Raw genomic sequence first — 13043 nt, forward strand, 5'->3', positions numbered from 1 at the left:
AACCTAAACTCAACTAATAGGTCTACATGATACGCAGGAATACGCCGTATACCCACTAGAAAAGGCCAAGGATTTCCGTATAACGTTACCCACTTAATAAGGCGTGTGGATACGTAACAGCTTCGTTTTGTGTCAGAACTTTCACACTTTCATTCATAAATTCACCCCGACTGTGTTTGCAAAGCGACACGGATTGAATCGCGGAATCCAGTCAAAAATGATAAAAAAAAAATGATCAATGATAAAAAAAATCTGTTATAAATACAAAAGATTACTTCCTTGATTTCTTTTAAGTGCCCGTTTTTAACCAGGTGTCCATTTTGTTGAATGTAGTAAGTGAAAAAATAAATGAACGAATTATCAGTTAGCGCCTAATATGAGCAGGGCGGGGCTATTGTGACATAGATGTGTTTGTAAAATGAAATTTAATCATGAGTAATTTATAGCTTGTAATGTGAAATTGTATTTCTTAATAAAACTTTCGCATGTGAAGTTTACCTCGGTTAAATACGTAAAAATAATAAAGAGACAATATTTTTCCCCGCCATTACAAACATTCTTCCGCGCACCCCCAGTGGTAAGTCTGCGCACCACTAGGGGTGCGCGCACCCCAGTTTGGGAACCACTGTCCTAATGCAATGTAAAACTTCCTTCCATCAAGATAATTATGAAAAGTTATGGTGCTGACGTCTGAACCCATGAATAGCTGAAAGAAGGTTATAAAGGTTTGGAACAGCATGAGGGTGAGTAAATATATCATTTTGATTTTTGGATGAACTAATTTTTTTAACATACCTGAATGACCGACCACATTTACATTTCATAATTTATTCATTTATTTAACAGTTTTCAGTTGTTAATTTCCCAAAGATGTAAGAAAATCATAACAGATGCCATTTACAGTACACACACTACCAATCAAAAGGTAAGATCAAAAGGTAAGAAATAAAAAGTATTTTATGCTACCCAGGCTGCAATTATTTGATCAAAAATACAGTAAAAACAGTAATATTGTGTAATATTATTGCAATTTAAAATAATTGCCATCAAATTAATTAAAATAGAAAACAAAGCTGAATTTACAGCAGCCTTCAGTGTAATGATCCTTCAGATTTCCTTCTAATATGCTGATTTGCTGATCAAGAAACATTTATTATCAAAGTTGAAATCTGTTGCGATGCTTAATATTTGTGTATGTGTGTATGTATACACACACACATATATATATATATATATAGATAGATAGATAGATAGATAGATAGATAGCTGAATACAAGTATTAATTTCTTTAAAAAAAATAAATCTAACTCCAACTTAACTTTGAACGGTAATGTACAGGAGTCTAAAACTGTTTTTAAGTATTCCAAATAAGGTCAAAAATGTTCATGGAAAAACTAAATTACAGTACTTTGTGTAAAAAAAAAATAATAATAATAATTATAGTAATACAAAAATAAGAGCCATCAGTCACGTTAATTGTATGATATTTAAATCTCCAAAATGAAGATAGAAAGAAATTTGGTTTTCATTATTGTGGCAGATGTGTAAAATCACTGAATATAAAAAAAGTGGTTTAGGAGTCGATATGTCCTCGTGTTTCAACTGTGCTTTATATATATATATATATATATATATATATAAATAAATATATAAATATTGGTCTATGTGGACTGTTTATTCTACGTCTTTCACAATGATTTTTTTACATGCTGTGTCACACAGAATGATCAGTAGAAGCATCCAGAAAGGAATTATCATCCAGTGCCTTTTAACAGGCTACTTATCGAATTAGTCTCTCGCAGTGCAGTCACGCTTTCTAGAAAAAGAGTGCATCTGTGCCTGTGTGAAGGAGGGCAGGCATATGGCCATGGGGGGTTAACGTGAGAGCTGGAGCTCGGGCAGATTTCTCACATCACACCCCCCCCCCCCCCCACCCGCCATCTGCCACCGAACCAGGCCAGAACCAAAAGAGCAGGCAAAAACTGACCCGATCTACTTTAAACCGCTCTCAGTTGGAGAGAAACAAAGAAAGAGTGTTTGTTTGAGGAAAAAAAAAAAAGACAGGCTTGCAATCTTGTGAATTAATGGCTCTGTTCCAAAGTAAGTCTAGTAAACTGACTATTTAAGGCATCATAAGTGCGCTGCTGCTGTTCCAAAAGATAGGAAGGATGACTGTGTTGCCTTCTAATGTCTTTTGGACAGTTTCTACGGCAGAATGTATGATTCACAAAGGATGCAATGCCAAAATGCATTGTGACATTCTATCCAAGATGGTCGACAAAGTGTAAAAAATTTAGATTTATAAATATATTTATTCATTGCGAAAAGTATGTCTAACAATAGTCAATGTAATAAAACAGTAGTCTATTTTACATAATATGTGTGAGTACTATGTATTTTTGTGCATATTAGAGTTTCACAAACTCTTAACACAGGAAAATCTAAATCAAAAATGTATGTACTTGAAAAGTACCAAAATCTCCAAAACTGTTTTCCAAGATTACGTTTCAGTAGTATATGAGCAATTCAGATTAGTGAAATTTAAGGTAACTGTGTCATATTTTATAGTTGATTTATTGTTGATGCCATTGAAATATAGAACACACACTTATTGGATAATGGAATCTTTTTTTAAGTAATTTTAAGTATATTTTATAAAAAAAAATTGCATTTTATATTTAAACTACTTCAGCTCTAAAATAAAATAAAAATATAACTCTTCAGGTTGGTCTGGTTAATGTGCATGTAGATTTTAGAGTGTGCAAACTGCCAAAATTATTGGCTCATTCAAATGAAAGGCAGGGCTTCCATTCTGTCACGCACCATATTGAGCACATATTCAATTTTCCACGATTGGTCTGTCTTCTCACACTTTCTCTCCTGTGTGTTTGACTTAAAGCAACTGTATGTAAAATTTTATTTTTTATCTTTTCCCTTTGAATTACCCGTTTAAAAATCATTCTGATGGTAAACTGACTTCTAAGGAGACAAATAACTTTTGTTTCTTACCCACACTATCCTCCAAAAGTCTGTTCTGGGAACATGAGAGTTTGGTGAGTGGGAACGAAATTCCATGAAAAGGGTGAATTATTACGGCAGTAACAAATGAACATGTGCAGCTATCCTGTTATCATGACAGTGAATTCCACTCACTTACAGTAGCTGTAGACAAAACTACATTCCCTTGCTTTAAGGAGTTCTGGTTGTATGACCCATTAGGTTTCTATCTGTTTAGCTCAATCAGTCACTTAGGAGCTTTCTATTTCAGTTGGCATGCGTTCTTAAAAGGCGGGCGCCTATGTAAGCTGTAGACAGCAAAGAAGTTCACTTGTTTCTGGAACAGAGCCAGTTCCTTGAAGTAATTATGAATAATAAAAAATCACTTTTATCACGTACAGTTGCTTACTAAGATGCTTCTTCCCATGCACTGCCTCAGACACTTGGGCATGAAGATGTGCAATAACATTGCCCTTGCTGGATAAATGCATGAGGGTTATTTTTAGAGTGATGAGAGGCCCACAAGATTAATAAACATAAATCATCCATTTCCTCCAAATTCCTGCTCTCTGTCTTTCTCTATTGCATTCTCTGTCTCTCTCTTTCACTCTGTTTTCCTCTCTGTCTTCTCCTTTAGGACAGCGAGGGCTTTCTATCACAATTTCCAAACACTCTATCCAGGAAAGAGGAATTGAATAAATGGTGCTTCCATATTTTATTCCTCATCCTCTCACACAGTAAAATTGAATAAAAATAAAATAAAAAATGACACTAGATAGCAGTAGGGTTCAATCCCAGGACTGTTTGGAGATCATTTTGGTAATGATGTCTTGATTTGCCCCTGAAGCACATATGCTGATAACCTTCCCGTTTCAGTGTGACAAGTGCAGAGGTCACTGCTGCTGCAGTCCTACTAGAGCAGCTAGATTTCAACCAGACTTGCTTCCACATTCTAATTTATTCTGGCCAGTATTTGCCGACTTGGTCTAGAAGGCTTGTAAAATGACCAAACCCATTTCCTTTTTTAATATTGATGTTTGCAGGTGGGTAATTCTGAAATCAACTATACATGCCACAGTAATAAACTTAGTTATACACTGATTACTTTAAAGCAATTACATATTTTTTATGTGCGACGAATGAGTTTTCACACATCAATGGAATTTACACTGCTTTCCAATTATTTGTGATTTACTGGAAATTAATTTTGAACAAACATTTAATAGTGATTTCACTCAAAAATATAACATTTCTAGTTTTTTACTTTTTTTTTAATTCTCATAGTTTCCACATACAGTAGATTCCACAAAAAATATTATATATTAAAATGTATATATTAAATATAACTGTTTTCAACAATAACCATAAGAAATGTTTCTTGAGCATCAAATCAGCATTTTAGAATGATTTCTGAAGTGTCATTGTGACAATGAAGACTGCAGTGAATATTCAAAAAAAAAAAAAAAAAAAAAAATCAATTTTGTCATCACGGGTATAAATTACATTTTAAAATATTTTCAAACAGAAAAGGGTTAATTTAAATTGTAATAATATTTCATATTACTGTCTTCCTGATCAAAAAAAAAACCTTTCCAACTACAAACTTTTGAAAGGTAGTGTAATTAAAAAAATATATGTAGAAAATAGCATTTTTTATTTTGTTCATATATATATATATGTGTGTGTGTGTGTGTGTGTGTGTGTGTGTGTGTGTGTGTGTGTGTATTTCAGTGAGAAATGTATTTCCATGGGAACCCTGTAATAACTGCCTCAAACATGGTCTTTTTATTTTTAATGTCATGTGTTCATTGTATTTATTTAAAACTTTGTTTCTCAGCTAACTGATAAAAACCTATGCACCTTCTCAGAAGTTACACAGCAGCCAGCCAATCAGAACTTGCAGTTCCTCTAGCTGTTACTAGTTTTGCCTGCAGTATACTGTACTTCAGACAGTCTGTGAACAGTATGTGGGTTGTCTGTGGGGGTGTTTGAGACTGAGACTAACTGGAATCCAGATGTTTGCATGCAAAAGAAAGATCTGACTCAAGTTTCATAATCTGACTGTTTAGATTGCAGCAATGTTCTGAAAGCATACCATCATTAAGCATACATAAAACGTTACTTTTTGTGAACAAATATTATATTTGTGACACGTCACTTCCTGTTTGTTGTTGGCGGCTGTACTGCGTTTGAGCTCCGTCACTATATTCTTTTCATTGACTATTTTTAACTCAAAAATCAATTTTATACATCATCGTTTCCGTTTATATAACGTGTGAATATATCCTCTATTGTATTCTACAACAAAAACAATCAGAGCGCCTCGCTATCACTAGTTTTATTTTGATCTCCCGGGTCCGCTATTAGCTTTTAGCCCATTAGCATCAGCGGCGTGGTTGCAGCTAACTGCGCTAACATTGCTAATACTCTATTCACACACATTACCACTGCTGTACTCACTGTTACTTGCTTTAATGGCGGATGAATGTCTCCACTCTGTGCAGCTCGAGCTCGAGGCCGTGGGAAAGCAGATTCGCGACCTGGAGGTGAGGCAGGCCCAGCTGAGAGAGCGGAGAGCCGCGTTGGAATCATCCCGGGCTGACGCTCACAAGTCCGGGGTAAGTATACAGCGATCTGCTAACAGTCCCACCACGTCTACTCCGTGTGTTTCTCTGCACAGGCCCGGTGCACCCAGGACGCGATCTTCCCAGATGTCCTTCACTGCGACGCCGGGACACCACGGACCCTGGGTGCATCCACAGCGGAGGACGCGAGCCGGGTCCCGGGCAACGACTTCTCCCCCTCCTGCCTTCGACATCTCCATCCGGAACCGCTTCGCTCCCCTCCGCGAGACAGGACGCGACGCTGTGATCATCGGAGACTCCATCGTCCGACACGTAAGTGCTACGTTAGCCGAAGGTAAAGTGCACACTCATTGTTTGCCTGGTGCTCGTGTTCTCGATGTTTCTGCGCAGATACCCGCGATCCTGAAGGTCGACGAGAGCCCTAGAGCGGTCGTGCTTCACGCCGGGGTTAACGACACCACGCTGCGGCAGACGGAGACGCTGAAGAGGGACTTCAGCAGCCTGATCGAGACGGTTTGCAGCATGACGCCCGCGGCGACGATCGTCGTGTCTGGACCACTGCCCACGTATCGACGAGGACACGAAAGGTTCAGTAGACTTTTTGCTTTAAATGAATGGTTGTTGTCATGGTGTAAAGAACAGAAACTGCTATTTGTTAATAACTGGAATCTTTTCTGGGAGCGTCCTAGGCTGTTTCGCGCTGATGGATTACACCCCAGCAGAATCGGAGGGGAGCTGCTCTCTGACAACATCTCCAGGACACTTCGCTCCATGTGACTAGTAAGACAATTCTCTAATAACTATTATGATGACTTTTGTTCCACCCGCTTAAATGATAAAAGTACTTGTGCTGTAAAAACTATTAAGACTCTGTCTGTTCCCCGAATAGTGAGGTCAAAATATAATGTAGGATCTAGAAAAAATCTTATCGTAATTAAACCAGAAAACTGTAAAGTAAATGAAGAAAAACAATTTTTAAAGTTTGGGCTCATAAATATTAGATCACTCACACCCAAAGCAGTTATTGTAAATGAAATGATCACAGAAAATAGTTTTGATGTACTCTGCTTGACTGAAACCTGGCTAAAACCAAATGATTATTTTGGTCTAAATGAGTCTACTCCACCAAACTACTGTTATAAGCATGAGCCCCGTCAGACTGGTCGTGGAGGAGGTGTTGCAACAATATATAGTGATATTCTCAATGTTACCCAGAAAACAGGATACAGGTTTAACTCTTTTGAAATACTTCTGCTAAATGTTACACTGTCAGACATGCAAAAGAAATCTAATGTATCTCTTGCTCTGGCTACTGTGTATAGACCAACAGGGCCGTATACAGAATTCCTAAAAGAATTTGCAGATTTCCTCTCAGACCTTCTAGTTACAGTTGATAAGGCGCTAATCATGGGAGATTTTAATATTCACGTTGATAATGCAAATGATACATTAGGACTTGCGTTTACTGACCTAATAAACTCCTTTGGAGTCAAGCAAAATGTCACCGGGCCCACTCATCGTTTTAATCATACACTAGATCTAATTATATCGCATGGAATCGATCTTACTGCTATAGATATTGTACCCCAATGTGATGATATTACAGACCATTTCCTTGTATCGTGCATGCTGCGTATAACTGATATTAACTATATGTCTCAGCGTTACCGTCTGGGCAGAACTATTGTTCCAGCCACCAAAGACAGATTCGCAAATAACCTGCCTGATCTATCTCAACTGCTATTTGTACCCAAAAATACACATGAATTAGACGAAATTACTGACAACATGGGCACTATTTTCTCTAATACATTAGAAGCTGTTGCCCCCATCAAATTGAAAAAGGTTAGAGAAAAACGTACTGTGCCATGGTATAACAGTAATACTCACTCTCTCAAGAAAGTAACTCGTAGTCTTGAACGCAAATGGAGAAAAACTAACTTGGAAGTTTTTAAAATTGCATGGAAAAACAGTATGTCCAGGTATAGACAGGCTCTAAAAACTGCTAGGGCAGAGCATATCCACAAACTCATTGAAAATAACCAAAACAATCCAAGGTTTTTATTTAGCACAGTGGCTAAATTAACAAATTACCAGACGCCACCTGATTCAAATATTCCACCAACGTTAAATAGTAATGACTTTATGAATTTCTTCACTGATAAAATAGATAACATTAGAAATACAATAGCGAATGTAGATTCTACAGCGTCTAACACTTCAGTTTCATCCATCGCACCCAAAGATAAACTGCAGTGCTTTACAAATATAGGACAGGAAGAGCTAAATAAACTTATCACTGTATCTAAACCAACAACATGTTTATTAGATCCTGTACCCACTAAATTACTAAAAGAGCTGTTACCTGTAGCCGAAGAACTGCTTCTCAATATCATTAACTCGTCGTTATCTTTAGGTCACGTCCCAAAACCATTCAAGCTGGCGGTTATCAAGCCTCTTATTAAGAAACCGAAACTAGATCCTAGTGTACTGGCAAATTATAGGCCTATTTCAAATCTTCCATTTATGTCTAAAATTTTAGAAAAAGTTGTGTCTGCTCAATTGAGCACCTTCCTGCATAAAAATGATCTGTATGAAGAATTTCAGTCAGGTTTTAGGCCCCACCATAGCACAGAAACTGCACTTGTTAAAATTACAAATGACCTGCTTCTTGCGTCAGATCAAGGCTGCATCTCATTTCTAGTCTTACTTGATCTTAGTGCTGCGTTCGACACCATAGATCATGACATACTCATAGATCGATTACAAAACTATACAGGTATTCAAGGGCAGGCTCTAAGATGGTTTAGATCCTACCTGTCCGATCGCTACCATTTTGTTTACTTAAATGGGGTGTCATCTCATTTATCATCAGTAAAATATGGAGTGCCACAAGGATCCGTCCTAGGTCCCCTTCTATTTTCAATATACATGTTGCCCCTTGGTAATATTATTAGAAAATACGGAATTAGCTTCCACTGTTATGCTGATGATACTCAGCTATATATCTCAACAAGACCAGATGAAACTTCCCAATTATCTAAGCTAACAGAGTGTGTTAAAAATGTAAAAGATTGGATGACAAATAATTTTCTCCAATTAAATTCGGATAAGACAGAGATATTAATTATTGGACCAAAAAACACCACACAGAATCTTGTAGATTACAATCTGCAACTAGACGGATGTACTGTTACTTCCTCTACAGTCAGAAATCTGGGTGTTATATTGGACAGCAATTTGTCTTTTGAAAATCATATTTCCAATGTTACAAAAACCGCATTCTTCCATCTTAGAAACATTGCCAAGCTACGAAACATGTTATCTGTTTCTGATGCAGAAAAGCTAGTTCATGCTTTCATGACCTCTAGACTGGACTATTGTAATGGACTTCTAGGTGGTTGTCCTGCTTCGTCAATAAACAAGCTACAGGTAGTCCAAAATGCAGCAGCTAGAGTCCTTACCAGGTCAAGAAAATATGATCATATTACCCCAATTTTACAGTCTCTGCACTGGCTACCTATTAAGTTCCGTATCAGTTACAAATTATCATTACTTACCTATAAGGCCCTAAATGGTTTAGCTCCTGCGTACCTAACTAGCCTTCTACCACGCTACAACCCATCACGCACCCTAAGGTCACAAAACGCTGGACTTTTGGTAGTTCCTAGGATAGCAAAGTCCACTAAAGGAGGTAGAGCTTTTTCACATTTGGCTCCCAAACTCTGGAATAGCCTTCCTGATAATGTTCGGGGTTCAGACACACTCTCTCTGTTTAAATCTAGATTAAAAACGCATCTCTTTCGCCAAGCATTCGAATAATGTATCTCTTAAATTGTGAGTGTAGTTGCATCTGCATTTTTATTCTTTAGCTTGGGTTAAACTAATTTTACTTTGTTGGATCAGCAGCTATGCTAATGATGTCTCTATTTTGTTTCTATGTTTTGCCACGGGATTTACATCCCGTGGTAACTAGGATTTACACAAGCTCCAGTCTGGATCCAGAACACCTGAGAAGAGATGATGCTGACTCTCAGAGGACCCCAGATGATGCTAACCTTGAATCAACAAACAGAACTAACAATTATTGCTACATGTGTGACTGCATCCTATAATTACTATTAATTAATAATATTGATAGTTCATCATCTAGCTGACTACGTCTTGTATTATTATTATTATTTTTATTTTTCTAAAATCCTGTCAAACGTGCACAAACTACTAGCTACTACTAAATATTGTAGAAACATAATTTTCTGTAAAGTTGCTTTGTAACGATTTGTATTGTAAAAAGCGCTATACAAATAAACTTGAATTGAATTGAATTGAATTATCAGACCTTGCAAAATCTGCATTGTGTACTGTGGAAGATTGTTCCACTCCAAACAATAACAGTTCTTCCAGTGAGGGTTATTAAACATTTCTAACTTGGCAATGATTGAAAAAAATAACATCACAAACTCAAAAATCAGGCAGTTCTGACAGGCCCTAATAATGTTGAATTACAGAGATTTCAACATATTATTTTGAGTGAAAAAATGTATTAATGTGTCTTCTGCATGTGTGTTTGACCGCAGGCAGCAGGACCCTGAGGGAGTGTGAGAGTCCATGGCCCGACACACACTGTGATAAATTGCTCTCACTCTAGTGAGTGTTACTCAATGGTAAGAGGTTGGGAAGAAAAGCTTCTCAGGACCCAAAAGCACTGTGATGGTACCATAGTACAGTTATGGTTTCAAATGGTAATAATACCACATTTCACATGTTTGTGGTACATGGGCAGTTGACATGACTTTTCTCATATATAATTTGTTGGACAGGAAACAGATTTTGTCCATAAAAATTAAGCAATTTTTGCAATTTCAATAACATGGTTGTTGTTTTGCAGTATGCCATCAATATTGTCAAACGGCAATATATACAGTATAAATTATTGTTGAAATTGGAAATTGGATATATGTATAAACTAAATCCAGTCTCTTGTACAAATACATCCAATACTGTTCAAAAGTTTGGGGTCAGAAAGGTTTTTTTAAAGACTGCATTTAATCAATAAAAAATAGAGTAAAAAAACATTACTGTAAAATATTATTACGATTCAAAATAACTTGTCTATTTGAATATATTTTAAAATGTAATTTATTCCTGTGATGGTAAAACGGAATTTTCAGCATCGTCTTCAGTGTCACATGATCCTTAAAAAATCATTATAATATGCTGATTTTCTGCTCAAGACACAATTCTTATTATTATCAGCGGAAACAGTTGTGCTGCTTAATATTTCTTGGAAGAGTGCAATTTTTTTTTCAGGATTCTTTGATTAATAGAACGTTCAAAAGAACAGCATTACTTTAAAATGGAAATCATTTGTGACAAAATAGATTTCTTCACTGTTACCTTTGGTCAATTCAGTGCATCCCTGCCGAATAATGACGTCTAACCTTTTCCCCTAATGACCTCAAACTTTTTGAAAAGTAGTGTAAAGCTTTGTTCATTTCCATGTCCATTTGTCAATTGCCCATATACATGTACCATGATACTGAATGATTACCATATCCATGTACTATGTAATTTACATGGTACTCTATAGCAGTATTATCATGACCAAAAAAGATACTTTTTGATATGTTTGACTGTTATGTTCTTCTAGTTTATCTAAAGAGCTCATCTACCGATCACTGATCACCTACTACAAGACTAACCTATTTTAACCTACAGACCATCACACGACAAACTGCACTACTCAATGGACTTTAAACCAGCTCTGACCTGTAAAAGTGTATACAGACGCTGATGTACCCAGAGTCTGGGATACTGTGATGGGTTGGACTGACCCTGTGGTGGCTGGTGTTGAGTCTGAGGTCAGTTGGACTGTGGGTGGCGTTATGGATGCAGTTATGGACATTGGTACAGTGGCAGCCTCAAGATTAACTGCTGATGTTGACACTGAAAGTGAAGAACAGCATCATAGCCTGTTTTTTCTTCTGGCAAATGACTGGAGCTGCACAAATAAATGTTTCTAGTCTTTGAATTGATACTGACACCCACACTACTGATGTCCTTGCAGTCATCATGCAAAAGCAAATGTTTTTGGTTAAAGATGTAATTGACTTATACCCTGTTCAGAAGCACATTTATCAACCGTTATTAATTAATTTGACAAAAAGAATGTGTCAGAAAAAGTTTTGGTAGTATTCAGCTGGTCATGTGATCTCAATATGGGCACCACCAAGAGAAGAAAATGTTCTTATCTAATTAAACAGCTTTTATGCAGCTAATATAACTATTATACTGTTAAACTCATGCGAGTCTAAACCATTTAAACCTTTTTAAAAGTGCCACTGATTTCTTTCAACGCAAAACTTTGTGGGTATGCCACTAGCATCACTAAAAACCCAAAGTTTCACCTTTAAGATGGAAAAAATACCAAATGCCCCTTTAAGAATAATCTTGAGGAACAAGATTTTTCTATATTCCTCATGAGATCAGTCATCACCTCAGATTTCCAACAAAACAGCATTAGACCCCCACAAATGGGCCAGGACTGCACTGAAATGTCCTATAACCTTGAACACACCCTCATACATCACTAGCCAGCATTAGAATGCTTTGCGTCTCACATCACATGAAACATTTATGAAGTAGAAAACTGTGGAAAAATGCATCACGCCATCAGAGTTCACAGTGACAGTTAAGGGACGGATCAGAACCGACATCTTGTTAACGACATGAAATAAAGAGGCCAAAAAGAGTGATGGCAGCAGGAGCCAAAAAAAAAAACATGAAACTGACAGTCAGCGTATTCCATTAGCATGCCACTTACTGTCAGACGTTCCCGACGCCTCACCTGCAAACAGAAAGAGAAGAAGATAAAACAAATGAGAGGGTTTATTTCTTGTGGGTTTATTTTATTTATTGCTCTACCTCTCTGGAGCACATCTAAGAGTTAAAACGTCACTTTTGAATGCAGTGAATGTACATTAGCGATGAGCTGGACATTTTTCCAATTCAATATGCCTGTTTTCGTTTTATTGCTAAGTTTACGTGAAAGCTTTGTGCTATTCTACTTTCCTTAGCGAGTGAAGATGCCCCAGTTTTCTACATGGTACGTAAATCATTGCTTCCTCTCAAGTGTGTCGTGTTACTGCATACAGCAGGTCTATAATTCGTACAAATGTTTGGGGAGCCATTCGGGGTGGGCAGGAATGAGCCAGGCTTCCAGGACTTGGCTTTGAATCCTCTCTCGCATGCCGAACAGTCTTGTCCAGTGGTGTTGTGCTCGCAGTCGCACTGAAGGGTCCCGTCACGGAGGGAGCACTGACCGGCGTGGAGGTTACACTTACATCTGTGAAAACAGGAAACACCAATTAGCACACTTGTCACATCGCAGGCAAGGGCGAAAGCTGGACCACTGAGGACTATTCCCACCTTTTATTTGTTAGGGTCACTTGAGGTAGCTCA

General features: G+C 37.3%; 1 protein-coding gene across 2 annotated transcripts in view; it reads right to left on the bottom strand.

Moving 5' to 3' along the window:
- The window catches only part of LOC132114825 (netrin-G2-like), a 67341-nt gene that overhangs the window by 15412 nt on the left and 38886 nt on the right, over positions 1-13043 (bottom strand). The window contains exons 4-6 of one of the 2 annotated variants that reach the window (XM_059523177.1): positions 12755-12927; positions 12406-12429; positions 11311-11528 (exon numbers count right to left, since the gene is read on the bottom strand). In XM_059523177.1, the coding sequence (XP_059379160.1) occupies positions 11326-11528; positions 12406-12429; positions 12755-12927 (400 nt within the window). In that variant the 3' untranslated portion in view covers positions 11311-11325. Of the gene's footprint in view, positions 1-11310; positions 11529-12405; positions 12430-12754; positions 12928-13043 lie in introns of those variants that run through there. The other variant, XM_059523176.1, reaches the window with a different exon arrangement.

This window comes from Carassius carassius, chromosome 34, assembly GCF_963082965.1.
Source record: "Carassius carassius chromosome 34, fCarCar2.1, whole genome shotgun sequence".
NCBI lineage: Eukaryota > Metazoa > Chordata > Actinopteri > Cypriniformes > Cyprinidae > Carassius > Carassius carassius.